At 35.5% G+C, this 22484-nt stretch overlaps 2 protein-coding genes and 1 long non-coding RNA gene across 3 annotated transcripts in view; 2 read left to right on the forward strand and 1 right to left on the reverse strand.

Annotated features, from left to right (window-relative positions):
• Positions 1-22484, forward strand: part of LOC123684986 (polypeptide N-acetylgalactosaminyltransferase 2-like) — a 183494-nt gene that overhangs the window by 111657 nt on the left and 49353 nt on the right. The gene's annotated exons all lie outside the window — the stretch shown is intronic.
• Positions 8188-15619, reverse strand: LOC123684984 (glucose dehydrogenase [FAD, quinone]-like). Its single transcript, XM_045624529.1, has 3 exons — positions 15345-15619; positions 13335-13550; positions 8188-9695 (listed from the first exon to the last, which is right to left on the reverse strand). Exons 1-3 carry the CDS (start codon positions 15535-15537, stop codon positions 8239-8241), a joined length of 1866 nt encoding a protein of 621 aa, XP_045480485.1. The 5' UTR covers positions 15538-15619; the 3' UTR covers positions 8188-8238.
• LOC123684988 lies at positions 18352-19757 on the forward strand. Its single transcript, XR_006748223.1, has 3 exons — positions 18352-18940; positions 19003-19126; positions 19258-19757. It is a non-coding gene; the product is annotated as an uncharacterized LOC123684988 (long non-coding RNA).

The raw sequence follows: 22484 nt of genomic DNA on the forward strand, positions 1-22484 counted from the left end.
ACAACCCCCAACATTTTTAGAATAGGGAGGAGATGTTGAATGTGGTTTAGTTGAGGAGTTTTTCTTGTTCTCTAAACATCGCAGTTGAAATGAAAAACTTCTCAACTGAACCACATTCAACATCTCCTCCTTATTCAAAAAACGTTGGGGTGGTTGCCATCCCCAGGTGATTTTTTCGGGAGAATGTCGTCATAGGAATTCTTTCTCCCTAAAGACAACTTGAATAGTTGTTTAAAATACAAGTGCAGAAGGCATTGATATTCTTCCACGAATTCAAAATTCAAAAACGAGCCACGAAGTGGCGAGTTTTTGAATGAACGAGTGGTAGAATGAGCCTTTTGTACGAGTATTATACATTATTTTCTCTAATTCATTGCATTCTTGTTGAAATTAATGAAATATTTCCATAAATATCATTTAGTGATTTTTGCATTGAAAAATGTTGGTTGGCAGAACTGATTTCTTTAAGGCAAATTGATGAATCGACACCTGTCAATTCATCAATTTGCCTTAAAGAAAAAAAAGCCGTGGCGGAAAGTTCGGAGTACCAACATATAATAACAAAATATAACTATGAAAACTGTGCGTTTCTGATATATTCTCGCACGATTTTGTTCTACAAGATGTGGAAGAATGAACGGAATAACCACAGAATTAGAGAAAATTAGTTTTTGGATTCTTCGAAACTGGAAGGTTCTTGAGTTAGGGTAGTTCAACAGTTGGTTCACATCACCTTTGGACGTTTCAGGTTCAATATTTGTGAATAATCAACCGACTTTGAAAATTTATCTTGTGAGTGGAGTACAGAATATGAATAACTTTTCCTTGGGACACCCTGTATATCATTAACAGAAGTACGAAAAGTTTCTGACACGTCATCTTTTGAATTTTTATCTGAGTGTTTCATCTCACCCCGCTCACAATTTATAATTACACAACCCGATCTCCATTCGATCCTGGAAATATCCTGGATCAGAAACATATCGGAAGCATCCGTCGACGCCATTCTGGACACTGCCGTTTTGCAATTTAACCATTCATATGGGATGGCGACTGGCCAAATCCCGAAATCATGGTTTGCAGTTCCTGATGGATTCTTCGACCCCGATCCAAAATGGATATATATGGATTTTATTCCCAGGCGCATTCGATGCTGCCCTCTCTCTTGGCGATTTTGCGAGGCAATCTGCGAGAATAAAGCCTCGGCTAATTCACAGTCGAACCTTGCCGCCGAGATATGGACAGACTGATTGAATAAATTCAATAACAGTTAATATCGATTTGTGGATTTATTGCCTCATAAATTCTTATTGCGATAAAATGTAAAGCAGCAGTTGAAAGCGGGCGTTGTAATCCAACGTTGGCTTTTATTTATCGTGGTTCGTTCAATTTTCACTTTGTTGTTATGTTACCGGTATTGTTTGTTCCTTTTATGTTCATTTTAACCGTTTCGATTCTTATATTTTTTCTGTGAACTGTTTAGAGTTCATTGAAGTTATGTTATCAATGTTTTTCCCTGAGTTTGGTTGTATAAAAAATACCCCGTAATGCAAAAGGCCTTCTTCGTGTTTTCTTTGATGACTATTTTCTATCTCTGATTTCTGATAGATGTCTGGAACTTTCATCTTATTCTTTTTTGAGCTCTCGTTCCTTCTAGAATACGCTTTTCAATTTTGTCAATGTGTTGGTTCGAAATTGTGTTCTCATGTTAATTAGAAAACTAGAAATTCAATCGAAATAAAATTTTGTCTTTGTAACGGGTGTTTTTTTTCGAGGTATATAACTTCAAGTTGGCATTACTGTTCAAGATGGCGACCGATTTAACAGCTGTCAAGTGATTTATTCTCAGTTTGGTTTGGCAATTCATCATGGATAGACTCACGCCTGAACAACGCTTTCAAATAGTGCAATTTTATTTCGAAAATAATGGTTCTGCGCGGAATACGTATCGCGCACTACGTCCATTTTATTTTGTTTAGCGATGAAGCGCACTTCTGGTTGAATGGCTACGTCAACAAACAAAACTGCCGCATTTGTAGTGAAGCTAATCCTCAAGTGTATGTCGAAACACCGTTACATCCAGAAAAATTGACTGTTTGGTGCTCTTTATGGGCTGGTGGAATCATTGGTCCGTACTTCTTCAAAAACGATGATGGCCAGAACGTTACAGTCAATGGTGATCCGTATAGAGCCATGATTACTAACTTTTTCATTCCTGAATTGAACAACCACGATGTCTAGGAGCTGTGGTTCCAACAAGACGGCGCAACATGTCACACAGCTCGTGCCACAATCGATTTATTGAAAGACCCGTTTGGTGACCGCCTAATTTCACGTTTTGGACCTGTAAATTGGCCTCCAAGATCTTGTGATTTAACACCGCTAGACTACTTTCTGTAGGGCTATGTAAAGTCATTGGTTTATGCGGATAAGCCACAAATCCTTGACCATTTGGAAGACAACATTCGCCGTGTTATTGCCGATATATGGCCACAAATGTTGGAAAAAGTCATCGAAAATTGGACGTCCAGATTGGACTACATCCGAGCCAGCCGTGGTGGTCATTTGCCAGTAATCATATTTAAAATGTAATGCCACAGGATTATCTTGCGGATAAATAAAATTCATTTCAATCTAATTATCCATCGTTGTTTTATTGCAATTTAAAGTTCTATAGCTCTAAAAAAAACACCCTTCATTTGTCAAATAATAATGTCGAGTTTGGTGAAAAATTTCCATCGGCTGAAATTTTTATGATTCTGATGATTGAAATAGAGTTGAATACAAATTTCGAGCAAAATTTCAAAAATTTCGAGTTATAAATCTACTTTTGTTTCTTTTGATTTTTTTTAAACCGAAAATACATATGATAGGATTGTTTATGGAATAACAATGGCAAATGGCCTCCACGACTTAGCAAATATACGCACTCGTTTGTCGAAATTTTCCATGACCATTCTGCATAAATGTGTTTGAATTTCTTTGATGCAACGTTGAATCTCCTCATTTGATGCATGCGTGGTTGTGAGCTTGTTGACATAGACCTGTGATTACAAATGACCCCATAAAAATTAATCGGATGGTGTTAAATCACAAGATCCAAGGGGCCAATTCGGATCACCGAAACGAGAGAGTTCACGACCTGGAAATGTCTCATGCTGTAATTGAAGTGTTTCACGGGCTGTATGGCATGTGGCACCGTCTTGTTGGAACCACATATTGGCCTCATCAATATCATCCAATTTTAGCAAAAAGAACTGTGTTACCATGTCGCGATATCGAGCACCAGTAACAATCACTGCTTTACCCTCATTTTCAAAAAAGTATGGTCCAATTATGCACCCAAATTAGGCTATTTTGGAGATTAACAAACCCGTCAAACTGAAAATGTGCTTCGTTACCAAGCTTTGATTATTTTTGAACTATTGTTCAATAATGAAGCCACGTTTTTCTGTTGTGTAACGCTTCATTTTTACTAACCCTAAACTGTCAGCTGTCGATTTGTTTTTTGTTTTTGAGTTGTCAACACTTTACTGCATACATAGCGGCAAATTTAAATATTTCCTTAATTTTGGGACACCATTTAGTCCATTCATTTGAAGAACATCTTGCAACTATAACTGATTCGCAGAATTTTATTGCATTACTGGTTTATTTTTAAACTTTTTATCAAGAACTGCTTTTCGTTACCTACCTGAAAGTTATGTGCACAACAATAATGTGGAACATACCTAACCAGTCCAAAGAATTCTCCAAGATCGAATAATGATTTTGCATATTGACCATGACTTCTCCTCAAGGTCTTATGATATCACACTTTGCAATTTCTTCGCGTATTCCTGAACCCAGTCTTTCGCTTCATCACCTTAATAAGGTGCTATTTTTGCTTTCGTTTCGATTAATGGTCATTCATTTTCTAACATCCTCTTTTGGTCACAGAAGAACGTTCACTTCCTTTTTTATACAGGTTGTAAAACTTTCCGTTATGAGAAAGTGATCGAGGCCAAGTTCACGATGAATTATTACTTCCATTCATAACATAGAACAGTAACATCTGCACTGCTTCTAACTGCTACGCATTGATATTGGATGGTTTCACTTTCGTTAGTATTATATGATTTCACCATTTTATTATGGAATAATGAGAGTATAAAAATGGATGTGTTGTAATTGAAGGTATCGTAATTTGTACGCGATGTTGATCTTAATATAAAATTGTTAGATATCATTTTCTCATCTTGGGTTTTGATTGAGCCAAATTTACTAACTGCAAAAGAAACTGGTACACCCAGAAGGAGCTGTTTGAATTTTGATTTTTTTTGATAAAACATAGATAGTATAGCAAGGAGTAAATGATTCAAATTTGGAGAAAAACGAAGGGTTTACAATTTTTCTAATAAATTTGTTGATAATAGGTTTGTCGACTGCGATTATCTGTACACTCCCCAACACGTGTCGGCATTGATGCAATAAGATGGTCTATTTCTTCTTGAGGGATACTATCCCAAGCTACTTGTACTTCATGTCTCAGAGTCCGTGAGGGGTGGGGTAAATTTCCAAGCCTTCTACCCATGATATCCCAAACATGCTCTATGGGCGAAAGATCGGGGGAAATGGGTGGCCATGGCAAAAGATTCACATAGATAGACTAACTATGGCCACATTAGGTCGGGTATTATCCTGTTGACATATTGGATTCTCGAGCCGATAAAGGTAAGGGAGAACATATGGCTCCACTATTTCTTGACGTTAACGCAGTGATGTCATGTTACTTCGAATAAAGACTAAAGGTGACGTACTTGAATGTGCAATAGCACTCCATACCATAACGCCTACTGTCCGGTGTACATGACGCTCAACATCAAATTGAGATTCACGGCTTTCTCCCCGACGTCGTCTAACCCTTCTATGACCTTCATGTGCACCCAAGGAGAATCGAGATTCATCAGAAAAGACGACCTGATGCCATTCCACATTCCAATGTTGGCGTTTTCTGCACCATTGTAATCGTTGCCGGCGATTCCCAACCGTCAGAGGTAACATAAGATGGGGTCGATAATGCTGCAGTCCAAAAGACCTCATCCGGCAGTAACGGTTTGAACAGTTACACCACTCATCAGCCGAAGAGTTGTCACAAATCGGTCTTTAATGGCCATAAGTCTTAGACGTCGATCTTGAACTTCGACATCCGGTGCCTACTTTTTTTCGATTTTGGGCATTATCAAACCACGCTTGACAACATCTTATAATAGTAGTTAGATTTCTGTTCGTACGGTTAGCGGTTTCTCGAAATTACAACTCCGCCTCCCATAGACCAATAATTCGAATTCGAATGTTTAAGAAAAAATGAGAAAATATGGGATGGAAATAAATAGAAGAAAGACAAAAGTGATGGAAGTGAACGATGAACGGGAGGATGATTGGAGATTGGAAATTGAGGGAGAGGAAGTTGAAAAGGTGGAATTTTTCAGATATTTAGGAGTGAACATAGAAAATACGGGAAGTCAAGAAAGGGAGATTAACTAGAGAATTGAAAATGCCGGCAGATTATACTACACAGTTAATAAGAAATTCCTAAGAAGAACTGAAGTCGAAGAGAAAACTAAAATGAACGTGTTTAAGTCGATATTCAGACCTGTTCTGTCATATGGATGTGAAACTTGGAACACAACAAAGAGAATAAGGAGTAAACTACAGGCAGTAGTGAAATTTTTGAGAGGAGTGAAGGGGTTACAAGGATGGACAAAAGGAGAAATGAGGACATAAGAGGTGAATTAGGGATAAAATCATTGGAAAGGTTTGTGGGTGAAAGACAGTTGGGATGGTGGGGACACCTACATCGTATGGAGGAGGAGAGGCCAATCAAACAAATAAGGAAGGCAAAAGTCGAGGCAAAAGCAAAAAGGGGGAGGCCTCAACAAACATGGGAGGATATGGTAGAGGAGGAAATAAAGAAGAGAGGGAAAAGCGTCAGAGAAGCTAAGATGATGACATCAAATAGGCCAGAATGGAAAAAATTCATCAGATCAAATTAGAATTATTCTTAAGGTATTGTTAAGTTAGAGAATGTAGACAATGAAACCCATACACCGAAAGGTAACAAATGGGATACAGATTATATATAAGAAAAAACTTTCTTGTTATTGAGTGAAGTGTTGTTTCGTAAAATTATTATTATTTCTCACTAGAATTTCGGTGTGCAGAACCTCGTGCAGAACACACTTTTTACAATGCAAAGAATATCTCTAAAAATCTTGAAGAATTAGAAAGGCTTTGCCAATCAAGTTGAATATGCCAAAGTCTATGAAAAATACTCAATAATAAGCTGGGAAAGAATTTCAATAGCCCTCAAAAAAATCAATTTTCATATTTTCATCCTAATAGAATCGTTTATCATATATTGGATTCGCTTTGAATATCATTTTGAAATCAATTCTGTGATAAAGCGGTGATGCCTATGAGAAATTCGATGTAAAAGTTTCAAATTGAATATTGTTTCAGTGGAATTCAATTTGTTTCCGTTTCTATCAGTGCTTGATCGGATATAAAAATAATGGTGAATGCGCTAGTAGCCGTGAATCGTTTCTTCAACCAAGTAACAGATTAAAAGAACGATGCAATTTCCATGTAATTATCTGGTGAAATTTTTTTGACCAAATTATATATCATATCAGTATTCAGATTTTTCCGATTATCCAATATTATGAATAAAAAATCATTTCAGAATTCAGAATTTTAGCGATCATTGGCGAATCTTCGCATCCACCATTTTCAGCATAAATGTATTAGGAGTAGAGAAGTGAAAAGAAATCCATTATTTTTCCAATAGATGATTTAAGTTGTATGTATCTTGCGTTGTATGAAAACTTCTGATGGTTTTGTGATCAGTTGACTCAGTTTAGTTTTGGTGTTTCGAATACATTGCAAATACAATACAAATACACGTTATATTTTACAATTATTATTTCATAAAGACAAAATTGTAAGCCAGATGGCTGAAAATATAAATAATGTTTATGGTTCTAATACTGTAACAGCCAATCACGCCTAATTCTCGGTTTCGTCAAAGATGTCAAAGATGCACCAAGCACTGGAAGGCCAATTGTCGAAAATGTCGATAAAATCATGGGCATTTTGTCGAGTCCGACCGTCATGTTAGCAATTGCTCGAATGCTAAAGATGGCACAAAAAACCGTTTGGAACCATTTGCGTAAGGCTTGTCCCAAGAAGAAGCTCGATATATGGGTACCACACGAGTTATCGCAAAAAAACCTTATGGATCGAATTTCCATCTACGAATCACTGCTGAATCGCAACAAAGTCGACCCATTTTTGAAGCGGTTGGTGACTGGTGATGAAAAGTGGACCACTTACGACAACGTCAAGCGAAAACGGTTGTGGTCGAAACGCGGTGAGCCGGCGGAAACAAAGGCTAAGCAAGGATTGACGGCCAGGAAAGTTTCGCTGTGTTTGGTGGGATTGGCGGGACATTATATCTAGTATGAGCTGCTTCCCTACTGTTGACTCGGAACTATACTGTCAACAATTGAACCATCTAAAGGAAGCAATCATCAGAAGCGGCCAACTTTGGCCAATGGGAGAAGAAATCTGTTCCATCAGGACAACATCAGGCCACACACATCGAAAGTTACTCGCCAGAAGCTCCGGGAGCTTGGTGGGGAGGTTTTTATGCATCCATCTTATAGTCCGGACCTAGCACCAAGTGATTACCATATGTTTTTATCCATGGCGAACAATTTTGCTGGTGAAAAATCCTCTTCAACAGAGGCTTGTTAAATCTCCCGTCTCAATTTTTTGCCAATAAAGACGAGGGCTTCTATGAGCATTATAATGATATTACCTTCGATATGTTATCGACCAAAACGGTACATATTTGGCATATTTGGATCATTCTAATTATGATAATTAATGACTTGGTTATGTGCACATTCACACATGCAGACTCTAACCCCACCTAGAAAATTTAGACCCCTAGATATTCTTTTCTGGTGAAAAATGCTCAATTATTCACAGTATTTCTTTGTGCCAATATTAATAATGTCATATCATTTTTCCGCAACTGGAGACTGAGTTTGATTCGATTAGATCAAATATTTTTGATTTTTATGGATCAAAATCATTTCATCGAATGGCAAAATATGGAGAAAGCATTATTTGAGACATAGGTATTACAAAAATAAATATATTTGGTATTTCAGTTACACTAGCTATATTAATTCAAATAACTTGGTATCTTTGCTTCAAGAAATCGGCCATTTTTTCACCTATCATGAAAGCAGGAGCGTTGGTGTGTCCAGATGTTGATGAAGGTATCACACCACAATCTCCAACTCTCAGTTTGTTGATTCCGTGAACTTTTAGTTCGAAATTTACCACAGAAGTTCTTGTATCATTACCCATTCTGGTTGTGCCAGAGGTGTGATATAATGTGGATGTCAAATGTCTTATAGCGCAATACCAATAATCCTTACTGTTATACTCATATTCACGACAAACGTTCAACTCTTTGGTGATAGGAGTCGCATTAAGTCTTTTAAAAGCATCAGTCTCTAAAATTTCCAAGGCATGCCTTATACCTCTGTACATGGTATCTATATCTTTATCTTCGGAATCCGTGAAAAAGTTCGTATTTATATCGGGAAAGTCTAAAGGATTTGTAGATCGAAGAGTTATTTCTCCGATGGATTTTGGATGTAACAAGACCAACATGAATTTCAAATCATTCAGAGAGTTTTTATTATTGATTAAAGTTTCAGCGATTTCAGGTTTGAAGTTGAAAGCTTTTGCCTCTAAAGCGGAACCAGTTGGTGGTGGTACCAAGATAATTTCCATATCGGGTACTTCGGACATAGGATTGAATGTATTAACAAACTGGACCGCTTGTGTATTCAAACAATAAGTGAGGAAACCTTTACCCTCTAAATAATCCTGAACTTGTTGCTTCAGAGTTGGCTTTTCAAATGTGTAGTTAGTTCTGACATTTAATCCCACAAAAACGGGATGATCTTGCAAATGTTTTCCTACTGGTAGATCTTGGATGACAGGTATATTCAGCTGTTCAAGGTGTTCCCTTGGTCCTATACCTGATAACATCAGTAATTGTGGGGTATTCACAGCTCCAGCGGATAAAACAACCTCTTCATTCACGAGAGCTCTGTAGAGTTTTCCATTCTTTAGGAACATTACTCCATATGCCGTTTTGTTGTTATCAATGAGAACTTTAGTGGTTAGAGCGTTAGTTACTATTTTAACATTAGGTTGATTACGAACGGGATCTATGAAAACTCTACCACCACTCGCTCTCTTACCATTATTCATATTCATCTGTAATTTCGAATATCCTATTTGGCTTTCTGCATTATAATCAATGTTGTCGTAACCCATTTCTCTCCCAGCTTCTGCGAAATAATCAATTAAAGGGCTTGGAGGTCTGTGTGTGCTGACGTTCAGAAGGCCTCTAGCAGAATGGAAGTCCATGTCTCCTTTTTCGATTTCGAAATGTTCGGATTTCTTGAAATAGGGTAACAGGCTCTCGTAAGACCATCCAGGGTTGCCTTGGACCATCCAATTATTATAATCTGCTCTGTTACCTCTGATGTACATCAAGGCGTTGATGGTACTGGAACCACCGATGGTTCGGCCTCTTGGATAGCTGCATTGGTTGTTATTCATACCTGCAACAAAATTTGAGTTAAGTAAACATTTATTGCTTCAGATTATCGTGGAGAGCAACAGAGTATAAGTGTTTTAAATTATTTTTGCGAAATAGTGATCAAGACCTGCTTATTTTAGAAAGGAGATCCTTTCAACAATGTGGAATTTGAATAGAAAAACTTCGTGAACTTTCTGACGAAAGATCAGGAGCTTTTGAACCTTTTTTATTGTGAAATTTTCTAAACTATGAGTTATTTCTCAAGGTATTCATAATAGAGTGTACGTTATGTATGTATTATGTGATCACTTTATTTTCAAATGGATAAGCTATACAGGGCGGCTCATATTTATATATTAATTATTGTATATTGGATATGAACTAGAATGGCTGAAGACAAGTTGAATGTATTGGCATTAATGCATATACATAGAACAATTTGCAGCAGTCTTAATGTTGAAAGATACGATAGTCAAAAAAATACGAGACTAGAATTTGTTATTAAATTTTTAATATTTGATCATATGTCTTAATTTAATGAGTGTAGTAAAAGGGAATTCATTATTTGTCCAATAGATGGCTTTAGTTATCAGTATCTTGCGTTGTACAAGTCCGATCGAGTTGCACTATATGGCGTTAAAAAGATGAGATTTCGCACTACAAAAATATTCTGACAGTTTTGTGATGAGTTGACTCAGTAAAGTTTGAGCGCGCCACAATGATGGACACTAGCAAAAAGAAAATACCCTATATTTTATAGTTTTTCTTAGATAAAGACAAAAATATCAGTCAGGCGGCTGAAAATGTAAATAGTGTTTTTGTCGTTATACTGTAATAGCCAATCACGTGCAGTTTTGGTTTCGTCGATTCCGTTCCGGTAATTTCGATGTCAAAGATGCACCAAGCACTGAAAGGCCACTGGCCTATTGTCGAAAATATCGATAAAAGCATGGATATTATCGAGTCCTGTTTCGATTGCTCAAGAGCTTAATAGTCCACAATAAACCGTTTGGAACACTTTTTGCATAAGGCGATCTTAAGAAGGTGCTAGATGTATGGATATCACATGAGCTAACCAAAAAACCGCATGCACCGAATTTCCACTGCAAATCACTGGAGAATCGCAACAAAATCGCCCTATTTTTGAAACGCTTGGTACCTGGTGATGAAAAGTGGATCATTTATAACAACGTCAAGCAAAAACGGTCGTGGTCGAAACGCGATGAGCCTTCGGAAACAGCCAGGAAGGTTTTGCTGTGTGTTTAGTGAGATTGGCAGGGAATTATCTACCAAAAGCTGTTCACCTGAAGCACAACTATGGTAATTGAAGCCTTGTTTTTTATGCAATGATAATGGTTTTCTTTTTACTACATCTTATAATTTCTTGCGCCTGGGTTTTCTTATGAAATAAATTTACGGAATATATTTATTGAATATGTGAAATTTTTCCTTGTTTTTGTCCTAAAAAAATTTTGGAAACTGAATATGATATGATTTACTAAAATCCATTTTTCTATAAAAAAACCCTTGACCCGGTAGGTACCAAAAAAAATCCCGCTATTTTGCTAACCTATATGAGCCGTGACTTTCTATGGCTCTCCCCTCAAACATCGTCTGGATGGGCCCCTGATCGAATTTCCGGGCGGAAGATATTACAATCATATTTATGAATACGCTAGAGCGACAAACACGTTAGGAGTAATAGTTCAATTTCCAAATTGAAGGATTTTTGAAGGAGTTGCACCCCGTTTAAAAGAATGACCGTAAACCCACCAATTTGTAATCATAGAACGTCCTTCATATTAAAATTGATTTGTCTCGATGTTTTGTGGAAAAACTTTCTGAAATGTTTTATGTGAGCTACCCTATATAAGTAAGGACCTTTTCATTTTCTGATCTTACAATCCTAAAAAATTTAGTCTTCCTTTCGAATTGATTGAATCGGTGCATTCAGAAGGCAAATATACTTCTGGGATCAACATTCTTGTTTTGGGAGTTTGTTCTCCGAACTCTACCACATTGTGATTTTTTTTGAGCTGGGAATGGTCTCCAACTGTAAAGTTATGTCCGTCAGGGTGAGTTCGTATCTTTGTATGAGGTATACAAGGTGTTCCTAAATTGTACGTACAAATGAAAATGACAAATTCCTGAAATCAATTTAAGAAAAAAAAATCCTATAAACATGGAACCACAAACGCTTTATTTTCGTGATAGAAGTTTGATATTTTTCAAGTTTTTTTTTCATAGCACCTTCCTTTCACAAATAATCAACTTCAATTTCGCATAGATATTCCAATTTGTTTTCATCTTCGATATGCTGATTTTGATGCAAATCTACAGGATGCTTTACGCCAAATTTAATGTTGACCATGTCATTAGAATCATGGAAAACTTGAGCAGAACATCGAAAAAAATTGGAAAGCATTGAAGGGAAGTCAGGAGCGTTTGTGTTTATTCGCAAGTTTCACCCTTGGAGACCACATATATACGTATCTACAGTTATATACGGTCTCCAAGAGTGTGCGTGAATGAAAGAACACTCAAAAGATTTCCCGTGAGTGCTTTCCTCATTTTTCTTATTTTCTCGTCGAAGTGTTCCAGTGGTACTCCATGTGAACAATAAGTGGCTGATATTAGAAAACAATGTATCAACTTATATCCGATCAATCGCAAATCTAATCGAAAGAGATTTTTCAAATGGTGTGAATCAAAAACACTTACCATCGAGATTAGTAAGTACCGTCTGATATAATTAATGAATACTCACACAAAAATACAACTGCTCTCTGGTATCAATGCATTTGATTTACGGTATTTACTCAAAAAAAAATCTCTCGAAAAAATTTCTGAACAGTTGGAACAGTTGTAGTTGCATTAAATCTATACAGGGTGGCCATTTGAAAACGAAACAGACGAGATTACAGACGAAATAAAGTTTTTCGATAGAAATGCTCGGATAGGTCGATTTCTGTTTCGAGGGGGACAACTTAAGATGTAGGTTACGGACGCATAGCGCTTCAACCCTTGCTGCTACAACCCCCACCCCCAATTTTTGAATTGGGAAGATGGGGTGAGTGATACCTCAATTTAAAGGTATTTTTATACTGATTTCAGCACAGTAATTGTTTTTTCATTTTATGCATTAGTTCTCGAAATATTCATGCGTTAGTTAGTTAGGAAGGAAGCCACAGTCATGGTTGTTTTGAAGCTCAAAATGTCGATTTTTCACAAAACACTACAAGTGCCATGAAAACACTACTTCATTTTCAAATACTTAGTTAAGAATATTTCGAGAACTAATGCATAAAATGAAAAAACAATTACTGTGCTGAAATCAGTATGAAAATACCTTTCAAATGAGGTATCTCTCCCATCTTCCCTATTCAAAATTTGGGGGTGAGGGTTGTAGTAGCAAGGGTTGAAGCGCTATGCGTCCGTAACCTACATCTTAAGTTGTCCCCCTCGAAACAGAAATCGACTTGTCCGAGCATTTCTATCGAAAAACTTTATTTCGTCTGTAATCTCGTCTGTTTCGTTTCAAATGGCCACCCTGTATATTGAATCGAGAATTTAATATTTCTATGTGAATCAAAGGAAAATGATAGATAAAGAATTTTGGCGGTGATCTGGAGCAAAGAAAAATAACATATTATTCACTCACCCAAACAAGAATTTTTTTGGGAGGTGGTATTATAACCCCAATTCATATCAGTGTATTGTGAATGGAAAGCCATCGTGGGTATATCACTGAAATCATTCTCTTCTCCTCCTGCCTCCAGCAATAGAATCCTCCATCTTGGGATCTTTGATAGTCGGTTGAAAATAACTGATCCACTACTTCCAGCTCCAACTATTATGAAGTCGAATGTTCCATAATCTTAAAAATGAAAAAATTTGATGCAAGTCAGTGAAAAAATATTGAAAACTAGTGGACCCAATGACTCTGATAATTACAGTTATGTATCTAAACAAATTCGCATGATGTTGGATTCTGAGAGTTTTATTGAATTTTGACGAATACGAATTTCGAACTGATTAATATCAGAATATACCAAAATCAAATTTTTTTCAAAATGTAGAACGAACTTTAATGACCAATTTGTAATCCTACCCCAGTTGATGATCGACTGCGAAGTCATTGGGTATGATCGAAAGGATATTCAATCAGATTAGATGTCCAAACTATAAAAGAACCTTAAGAACCACTGGTGTTAGCCGAGGTTTTGTTTAATTCATTCACTTCCTCAGGACACATAGGATTTATTAATTATCTATTGTTAACTTAAAAATCAAAACTGACCAAACCTTCTGAAACAACATAATATAACGGGGAATTCCTATGTACCCTGAGAAAGTCTATAAATTGAACGAAACTTTTATGTTTTATTGGCCAATTCCCAGTTATTTTCCTACATGCTGGTATATAAGATGGCCAACAATAACTACTGAAGCTTCATCTGTGTCGCGATTCTTTATAAAAATATATCAGTATCACAACAATGCAATTCTACAATACTTTTTGAGCGCATTTTCCCAAATATCTGTTATTTTACTATTTCAAGCCGAATGATGTCTGCATAAGACATCAGATCGCATAATGGGATGATATATTTTTTTTCTTTATAATTCCGATATATCAGAATCTATCAGTTAGAATACCTTCACTAAATTTTTTTGTATATATTAAGTTCATCGATATTAGTTATCCCAAAATTCAGCTATGTAGCTTCTGAATGGAAAGAAATAATTTAGTTCTGATCAGATCGAATACTTGCGAAACAAGTTACAACAAGTACGGAATTTACGTAGGTTGTCAAATTCATGTTAAAACGCGCATCATTTACTCTTAATAACATTTTAACATTCAATCAAAAGGTTGATTTTATTCGAAAACTTTGAATGCAAAATATCCTTCTGCCTTGATTCGATGCCAATATAAATAAAATAAATATTTCGTAATGAGAGAAATCAAACCTTTCAAGCACGAATTTTTTAAATAAATTTTTCTCGCATCACAAATAAAATTATTTCCATAAGATGGTTTGGATTTCAGAATACTAAATTGAGTAGATATAGTGCAGAATAAATCTAGGTATACGAGGATATTCGTGAAAAAATACATGAATGCAAATTTTAACAAGCGCCAAAGCTCCTGATAGTACATTAGTGTTTTTTTATTAGTTATCGAATAGTTATTTAAAATACATGTGCAGAAGGCATTGATACTTTTACATGAATTCAAAATTCAAAAACGAGCCATGGCTGGTTTTGACTGAACGAGTGTGATAATGAGTCTTCTTCACGATTATTATATAATTTTTTTTCTATAATTGACTGAATTTTCATTGAAATTAATAGAACATTTTTTTAAATATCGCTTAGTGATTTTTGCATTGAAAAATGTTGACTGGCCTAGCAGAACAGTTTTCTGCATCATATCTTCGACAGCTTGAGAGTTCCGAGTACCAACTTATAATATTGAAATATAACCATAAAATCTGTGTAAAACTGAGATATTCCCGCACGAATTTGTTTTAGAAGGTATTGCAGATGAACGAATTTGCCACAGAATTAGAGAAATTCAAAACAGGAATGGATGAAGAGGAGTTACTTGCGAATATTTCTGAACCGAAACTGATATTAGATTTGAGAAAAATGATCCAGTACTGACCTTCTGCTGTAGATTCATCGGGCAGTTCATCACCAAAGTATCTTTTATTATCGGTTGGTAAGACAAAAGCTGATGTCTCCTTTGCTTTCCTTGTCAACAGATTTTCGTAATACTCTACATTTTTCTCAGCAGGGTGGGCAACAACTCCATATCTGGACAGGCAGAAAACAGCCAGTAGTAGAACCAAAATCATTTTACCGAATTGATTTTTTTCGAGCTACAGTTCTACTACTGCTCCGAAACTGGGTGAGCTCCCAATGAGTGCAACGATTAGACTAAAAAAAAATCCTGTATCAGGTGTTCAAGTTGATTTTTATCCGATTATAATTATCATTACTACCAATGTGAATTCTACGAATTTCGTCCTTTCTCAAGGAAAAAATGTATCCAGTGGGTCGAGGCTGGCAATTCTGTTGGCTTCTATGTAGAAGAGATGGGAGACGCTGCTTAGATAAACTCCAACCTTGTACGAGTAGTTAAACGATGAATATGGATATATTAGGTTAGATACACTTCATTCTATTTGTTGATGATTTGTCCTTCAAAGGAAACAATTTGATAATTATAGGTTAGCTTTTTAATTTCTTGGAAAGAAATAGCTTGCTTATGACACCCTTTTTGAGCGCTCGTTCACCGAATAGATCGTTCTAAAAGGTGTTTTTTTTTAGAGCTATACAACTTTAAATTGCAATAAAACAACAATGGATTATTCGATTAACATGAATTTTATTTATCCGCAAGATAATCTTGTGGCATTACATTTTAAATATGATTTCTGGAATATGACCGCAACGGCTGGCTCGGATGTAGTCCAATTTTCGATGACTTTTTCCAACATTTGTGGCCGTTTATCGACAATAACACTGCGAATGTTGTCTTCCAAATGGTCAAGGGTTTGTGGCTTATCCGCATAGACCAATGACTTTACATAGCCCCACAGAAAGTAGTCTAGCGGTGTTAAATCACAAGATCTTGGAGGCCAATTCATAGGTCCAAAACGTGAAATTAGACGGTCACCAAACGTGTCTTTCAATAAATCGATTGTGGCACGAGCTGTGTGACATATTGCGCTGTCTTGTTGGAACCACAGCTCCTGGACATCATGGTTGTTCAATTCAGGAATGAAAAAGTTAGTAATCATGGCTCTATATCGATCACCATTGACTGTAACGTTCTGGCCATCATCGTTTTTGAAGAATTACGGACCAATGATTCCACCAGCCCATAAAGCGCACCAAACAGTCAGTTTTTCTGGATGTAACGGTGTTTCGACATACACTTGAGGATTAGCTTCACTCCAAATGCGGCAGTTTTGTTTGTTGACGTAGCCATTCAACCAGAAGTGCGCTTCATCGCTAAACAAAATGAAACGGACGTAGTGCGCGATACTTATTCCGCACAGAGCCATTATTTTCGAAATAAAATTGCACCATTTGCAAGCGTTGTTCAGGTGTGAGTCTATTCATGATGAATTGCCAAACCAAACTGAGAATAAATCACTTGACAGCTGTTAAATCGGTCGCCATCTTGAACAGTAATGCCTACTTAAGTTATATACCTCGAAAAAAACACCCGTTATCATAGAGTCACAATTTTATCTTCAATATAAATGAATTTTAATGAAAATTTAGCGATAGTATCCGAACCCAGAGGTATTTGTTACGAAAATCCGAACGAATTTCTGTAACTATTAGACTTGAGAACTTCATGGGATAAGAAATAGGTAATTATCGTCATAACATTGGAAGTTCTCAATTCTCCGAGTTTCTGAGAAAGGTTTTTTTTCAGTGTGAATCCTTGATTTTTGCTTTCAAAATCTATAGATTTTACTCTGCAGCTGAGTGGCTCAAAATGTAGCCAAGCAACTAATTTTGATGCCAAATTCAATATAAATGGGATTAAATAAGTATATTTAAATCCTACTTTCAGGGACTAAAATGGTACTTTTGTTCCCTAGGGATTAAAAGTGATTGACATCGCGTTACTAGGTTAAATATATTGTAGTAGCACACTACTCCTATAAGACTTCTAATCTGACACGTTTTTGACAAATCAATTATTTGTTATTGAAGGCATTATTTTTCACTAGTTATAGAAACATAAATATATAATCTGTATTCCATTTGTTACCTTTCGGTGTAATGTCTACATTCTCTAACTTAACAATAACTTAAGAATAATTCCAATATTTCAGTTCTAGATTTTCTTTTTTTATATTCTTACTTATGAAACATACCATCAACTGCCTTTATCACTACCTGAGATAAACTCACTTTTCCACTAATTATCGCTTTCTTGACACGACCGTATTTATCGGTTTGGCGCCAAGCTCCACCCTATAGAAACATATGATATGATATCTTTTCAATATTTTTCCAGAGTGCATAAAATAGCTACGGCCGGCGTTAGGGGTGAAACTGTGAAGCGACCGTTTCAGGTACCTCTATTTGAGGGGCAACAATTCGGCCCAGTTTTCTGACCGCCTTTTCATATTTCATCCTTGAATCTTAAAATCAAAATGAGGTTGTTCTGCTCCGCTGCGTTCATCAACATCACTTGCAATTTAAATCTCCAAATCGCCTGTATAATAAAAACACGTGGCAGCTCAACATATAAACAGAATTGCCTATTATCCCCATTGAAAGGGAGATCATGTTATTGATGCTTTCACTGCAGGGCAATTAGGCAATTAAAAATTTTTTGCTGCCGGCGCCAAAATTACTCGCGCCGGTCCTGAAAATAGCGTAAAAACATCGTGGCTGAAGTGTTTTTAATGCTTATCCGAATTTTTCGCCTCGGGATCAAAAATAACATCCTTGATTTCAAATATACTAGCAACTTAAGCAATTTTTGGGAAGAATACATTAAAATTTTAGAATTGACATTTAAAAGTGGGTTTTTGTTCTGAATTCCGAAAAAATCATAATAGCAACTCTTCAATTCAATTTTCATTTCGAAAAATGCTAGGATGTCAACCTACAAAATTTATCGAACGATATGAATTTGCGTTAGATTTTTTCAGTTTCTGGAGTGAGTTTAATGCTTTGGTAGACTGTTAATTAACTGTTAAGTTTTTCAACAAAGTCTTAATATCTTGAAATTGTATCAGTATGGTTGAATAGCAGAAAAAATATTACCTTTTTCAGCTAGTATCAAAAATGTTTTTTTTTTAAATTGCAAAAACTTTTTCATAAATTATATTGAAGAGAGGCAGATTTATTAATCTTCATACAACATGATACAACACCTTCAAATTAAAATCACGAACTAATTTGTTCCGATGTTATAATTTACGATGAACAAATCACTAATTGGTCATTAACAAGGGATATTGCCGTCAATAAGAGCGGTTAAACAATAAAAAAGAAGCAATGAAACGAATTATTAATAGAAGCTCGAACAAATCGAATTTTTGATGGCATTCAATTATAATATTCATACCACATCAACTTCAACGAACGGGGAGTAAAATGCTCTATTTCATTTCAATTATTATCCATAATACCCTGAAACATTCGCAGTTCATTATTCGAGGTGTAGATCGATTAAAAACTTGCTCCTTTCGTCTATCGAGTGTGTTTGCTATCGAAGTTGGAGTATGTAATTTCTTCTTCTTTTTCTTCGGGATGAAAAAAACAATTATTTATTTTTTCCTCAGCTCAAAATATGTCTATACGTAGAGAAAAATATGAACATATGCAAATAAACGCTTTAATTCGAACCTGGGGTCATTCGTTCCGAAATCCGAATGAAGATGAAAAAATTGATAATTCAAAAAAACTGTAAGTATCAGAACTTTGTGGTCAAATATATTCCATTTGTGTCATTATAAAAATATGTGTTCTGAATTTCTTTATCATATGTTGTTAAGTTTCCGGGAATTTTTTTTTTAATTTATATTTTTTGCCTACAGAAGCAACGGATCGTGTTCTCGAGTTTGGTGGATCAAAACGGCAGGGCCGGCATTAGGAATGAAACAGTAAAGCTACCGTTTCAGGCGCCTCTATTTGAGAGGCGGCAATTCGGCCCAGTTTGTGGCCGCCTTTTTATATTTCATCGTTGATTTTAAAATAACTTAAGTTAGTTTCTTTCCTTGTTTTCCCGAAGTCACAGACTACTCTATACTCTACTACTCGATAACTCTTGAAGTATTCATTTTAGGTATAGGGTTTGCTTAAGTGACCCCTTCCTCTTTTTATTCGTAGAATTATTGTTATTCATTCCTATACTCTTTGTCTTTTATTCGACAGTGCCAAAGGATACAAGGTAGAATGTTTGTTTTCGGAAGGATTCACATGAAAAACATGTCGATCACTTAGTAGATTCACAGGTCGAAAATTCCTTATTAGAGGTTTTTTGACTGAGATAATAGAAAATATAGATTCTAATTTGAAAATCTTGAGTTTTGATGAATTTAAGTTGTCCAAGTTTATGATCTTTTGATAATAACTCTGTACATTTTTGGTCCAAACCGAAAACAGTATTATAATAATACGTATTTGCAGAATCAAAAATGAAAAAGGATTTGAAAATATTTTATAAAGAAAGATCATTGTCTCAAATCTCAAGATGCAAATTTTCAGCATAAAATTAAGTAAGTTTTCCATAAACGTCTAATAGGCCATCGCGGTGAATCACCCTGTGTATGCTAAATAGTAAACAACATTTTTCCCCGCAAAATTTCACTAAGTAATTTCCATAGAAGTAACTTGATTATCAGCTCAATTTATGTGGAATAGAATTCGCAATTATTTTGAACTTTGTATAAAGAATGAATACTTCAATTGATAATATGTACTATAAATATCATATTTATGACATAGAGCTTAAATTTGCAATTCGAATGCATTTTCAAATCAGATAGAACTGATGTTATCAACATATTCGTCGCAAAAAGTGATTTAATTTTCGAGTACTGATTGATATCATTATTTTGGGAAAACCAACCTTTCTTCTGAATCTGATATTTACATACGCACTTTGGGAATACTTCAGATAAAAGTTTTCAGAATTGATGAGACATACTCAGAATTGATAGAAATTCGATGGCTATCATCCTCTCATTTAAAGTATTCAATAAAATTTCTTATGTTGTCAAATGAACAATTTCCTTTCCAGCATCGCTTTGAGTGAAGGGGGTACAAGTAGGCGTGTTCTAAATGATTCGTTGTAGATTATTTGAATTGTGAGTTCGTATTTTGTTTGCGAAGAGAATGATAAATTCTCATGTTTTTATTTTGCTATTATTTTGATTTTACGACTTGTCCTATACATGTAAAATGTCTCACAGGATGAATAAATTATTGTTATTGTTATGTTTTCAAGGTGACGTCATAATCTTAATTTGGCCATATAATGGTAATATAATGATTAGAAAATCACGAATCTCAATTCGGCTTATATATGAACGGCATGGAAGTTACATCGGATTTGAGGGATGTCATCTTGGGTATTGCTCAGGGAGGGATCGCTGGTCCACTCCTCTTCCTGGTGTACCTGAATGACTATGGAATTGAAGTTGATTGGTTCGATGGAAAGATAATGAGCGTGCATTATGCTGATGACACGAATTTACTCGCTGTGGAAACACTGTGGCCAGACCTTAAGCTCTTGGCATCGCAGGTAATGGAGTACACTGAAAAATGGTTTGGAGAGAATAACTTAATATTGAACAATGCCAAAACAAACTCAATTCTTTTCCATCCTACTATTGGGAGTCCGGGAGATATAACCTTGAATGGCTGCAAAGTTGCAGTATCTGAGCATGCAAAGTTTCTGGGAATTGTTATAGACCATCGACTTAACTGGAGCGCACACATAGACAGTCTCTGTGAAGGGTTGGGATCATCCATTTATGCACTTTTAACCTTATCTAAACACCTAAATGCAAGAGTAATGAAGACTATTTACCATGCTACCATTGAATCGAAAATCAGATTTGGCATAATATTTTATGGGTCAGGAAATATGTCGTCATTGTTTATCTTGCAGAAAAAAAGCGATTCGAATTCTCAACAAAATGGAATACCGACAGTCTTGCAGAGGTTTCTTCAAGGGGAATGGCATCTTGACAGTGTATGCTATATATGCGCAGGAATGCCTACTATTTCTTCAGAAGAACAAATGTATGTTTGAACATTTCAAAAGTGACCACACACACATGACAAGAAACAATAATTATAATTACCCACTATGTAATCTCACAACAACTCAAAAACAGCTAGAGTTCAGATGCTTAAAACTTTATAATTCTCTACCTGACAACATAAAAAGGATCGAAGACACTAAATGCTTCAAAAAGAAATTATTTGTATATTTGTTGAACTTAGAGCCATACAGTATATCAGATTATATCAAGTAAATCTATTCAAGTTATGACTTATGACACTATTTCATTTCATTTTTCATGTACATGTACATATTTAATTTGATCTGAAATAAAGCACTATTATTATTATTATTATTATTATTATTAATCCTAAAATCGAAAGAAAAATTGTTATTTTTGAATAAATAATCTATCATAAAAATAAATTATGTGAGAATTATAAATGAATAAGTAGAAATCAACTGATCAAAATGAGTGCTCAAAACAATTTTTCCGTTGTGCATTTCAACAATACAGGTGTTACCAAGCTCGCCATGTCGTAGATTTTTTTAGGCCTCTCATGTTATGATAACTGTAAATTTTTAGAGTCAAGTGACCCCACCAAAACGAGGAGAATGTCAGATCCCAAATACTATTCAATAATTTTTTTTTTTTTGTTCACAAGAATACATTTCTCTTAGGATCTTTTGAAAATATGAGATAATTTAGTGACTGAAGTAGTTATAACCAGCACTGTGCAGTAATAAAATTTGAATATTCAGAAGAACCCACAAACATAGGTAAAATTAAAGGGTTACTTTTGTGAAAGAAAATTGAAAAACTACAACAAGAACATTTTGAAACCTAAATTCCTAGTAGGTATTTTTAAACCTTCCTCTGCCAAGCCCTCTAATTATTACTCTACACAAGGCTCTCTCGAAAGATTAACTGAAAATGAAAATACCATTACGATGCATCATCAGAGACGAATATTTCCAGAGGTGTCAGATGTAAATTGTATTGAAAGTATTTTCCTCTTGCTTATAGTTGGA

Source organism: Harmonia axyridis, chromosome 7 (genome assembly GCF_914767665.1).
Source record: "Harmonia axyridis chromosome 7, icHarAxyr1.1, whole genome shotgun sequence".
Taxonomy (NCBI): Eukaryota; Metazoa; Arthropoda; class Insecta; order Coleoptera; family Coccinellidae; genus Harmonia; species Harmonia axyridis.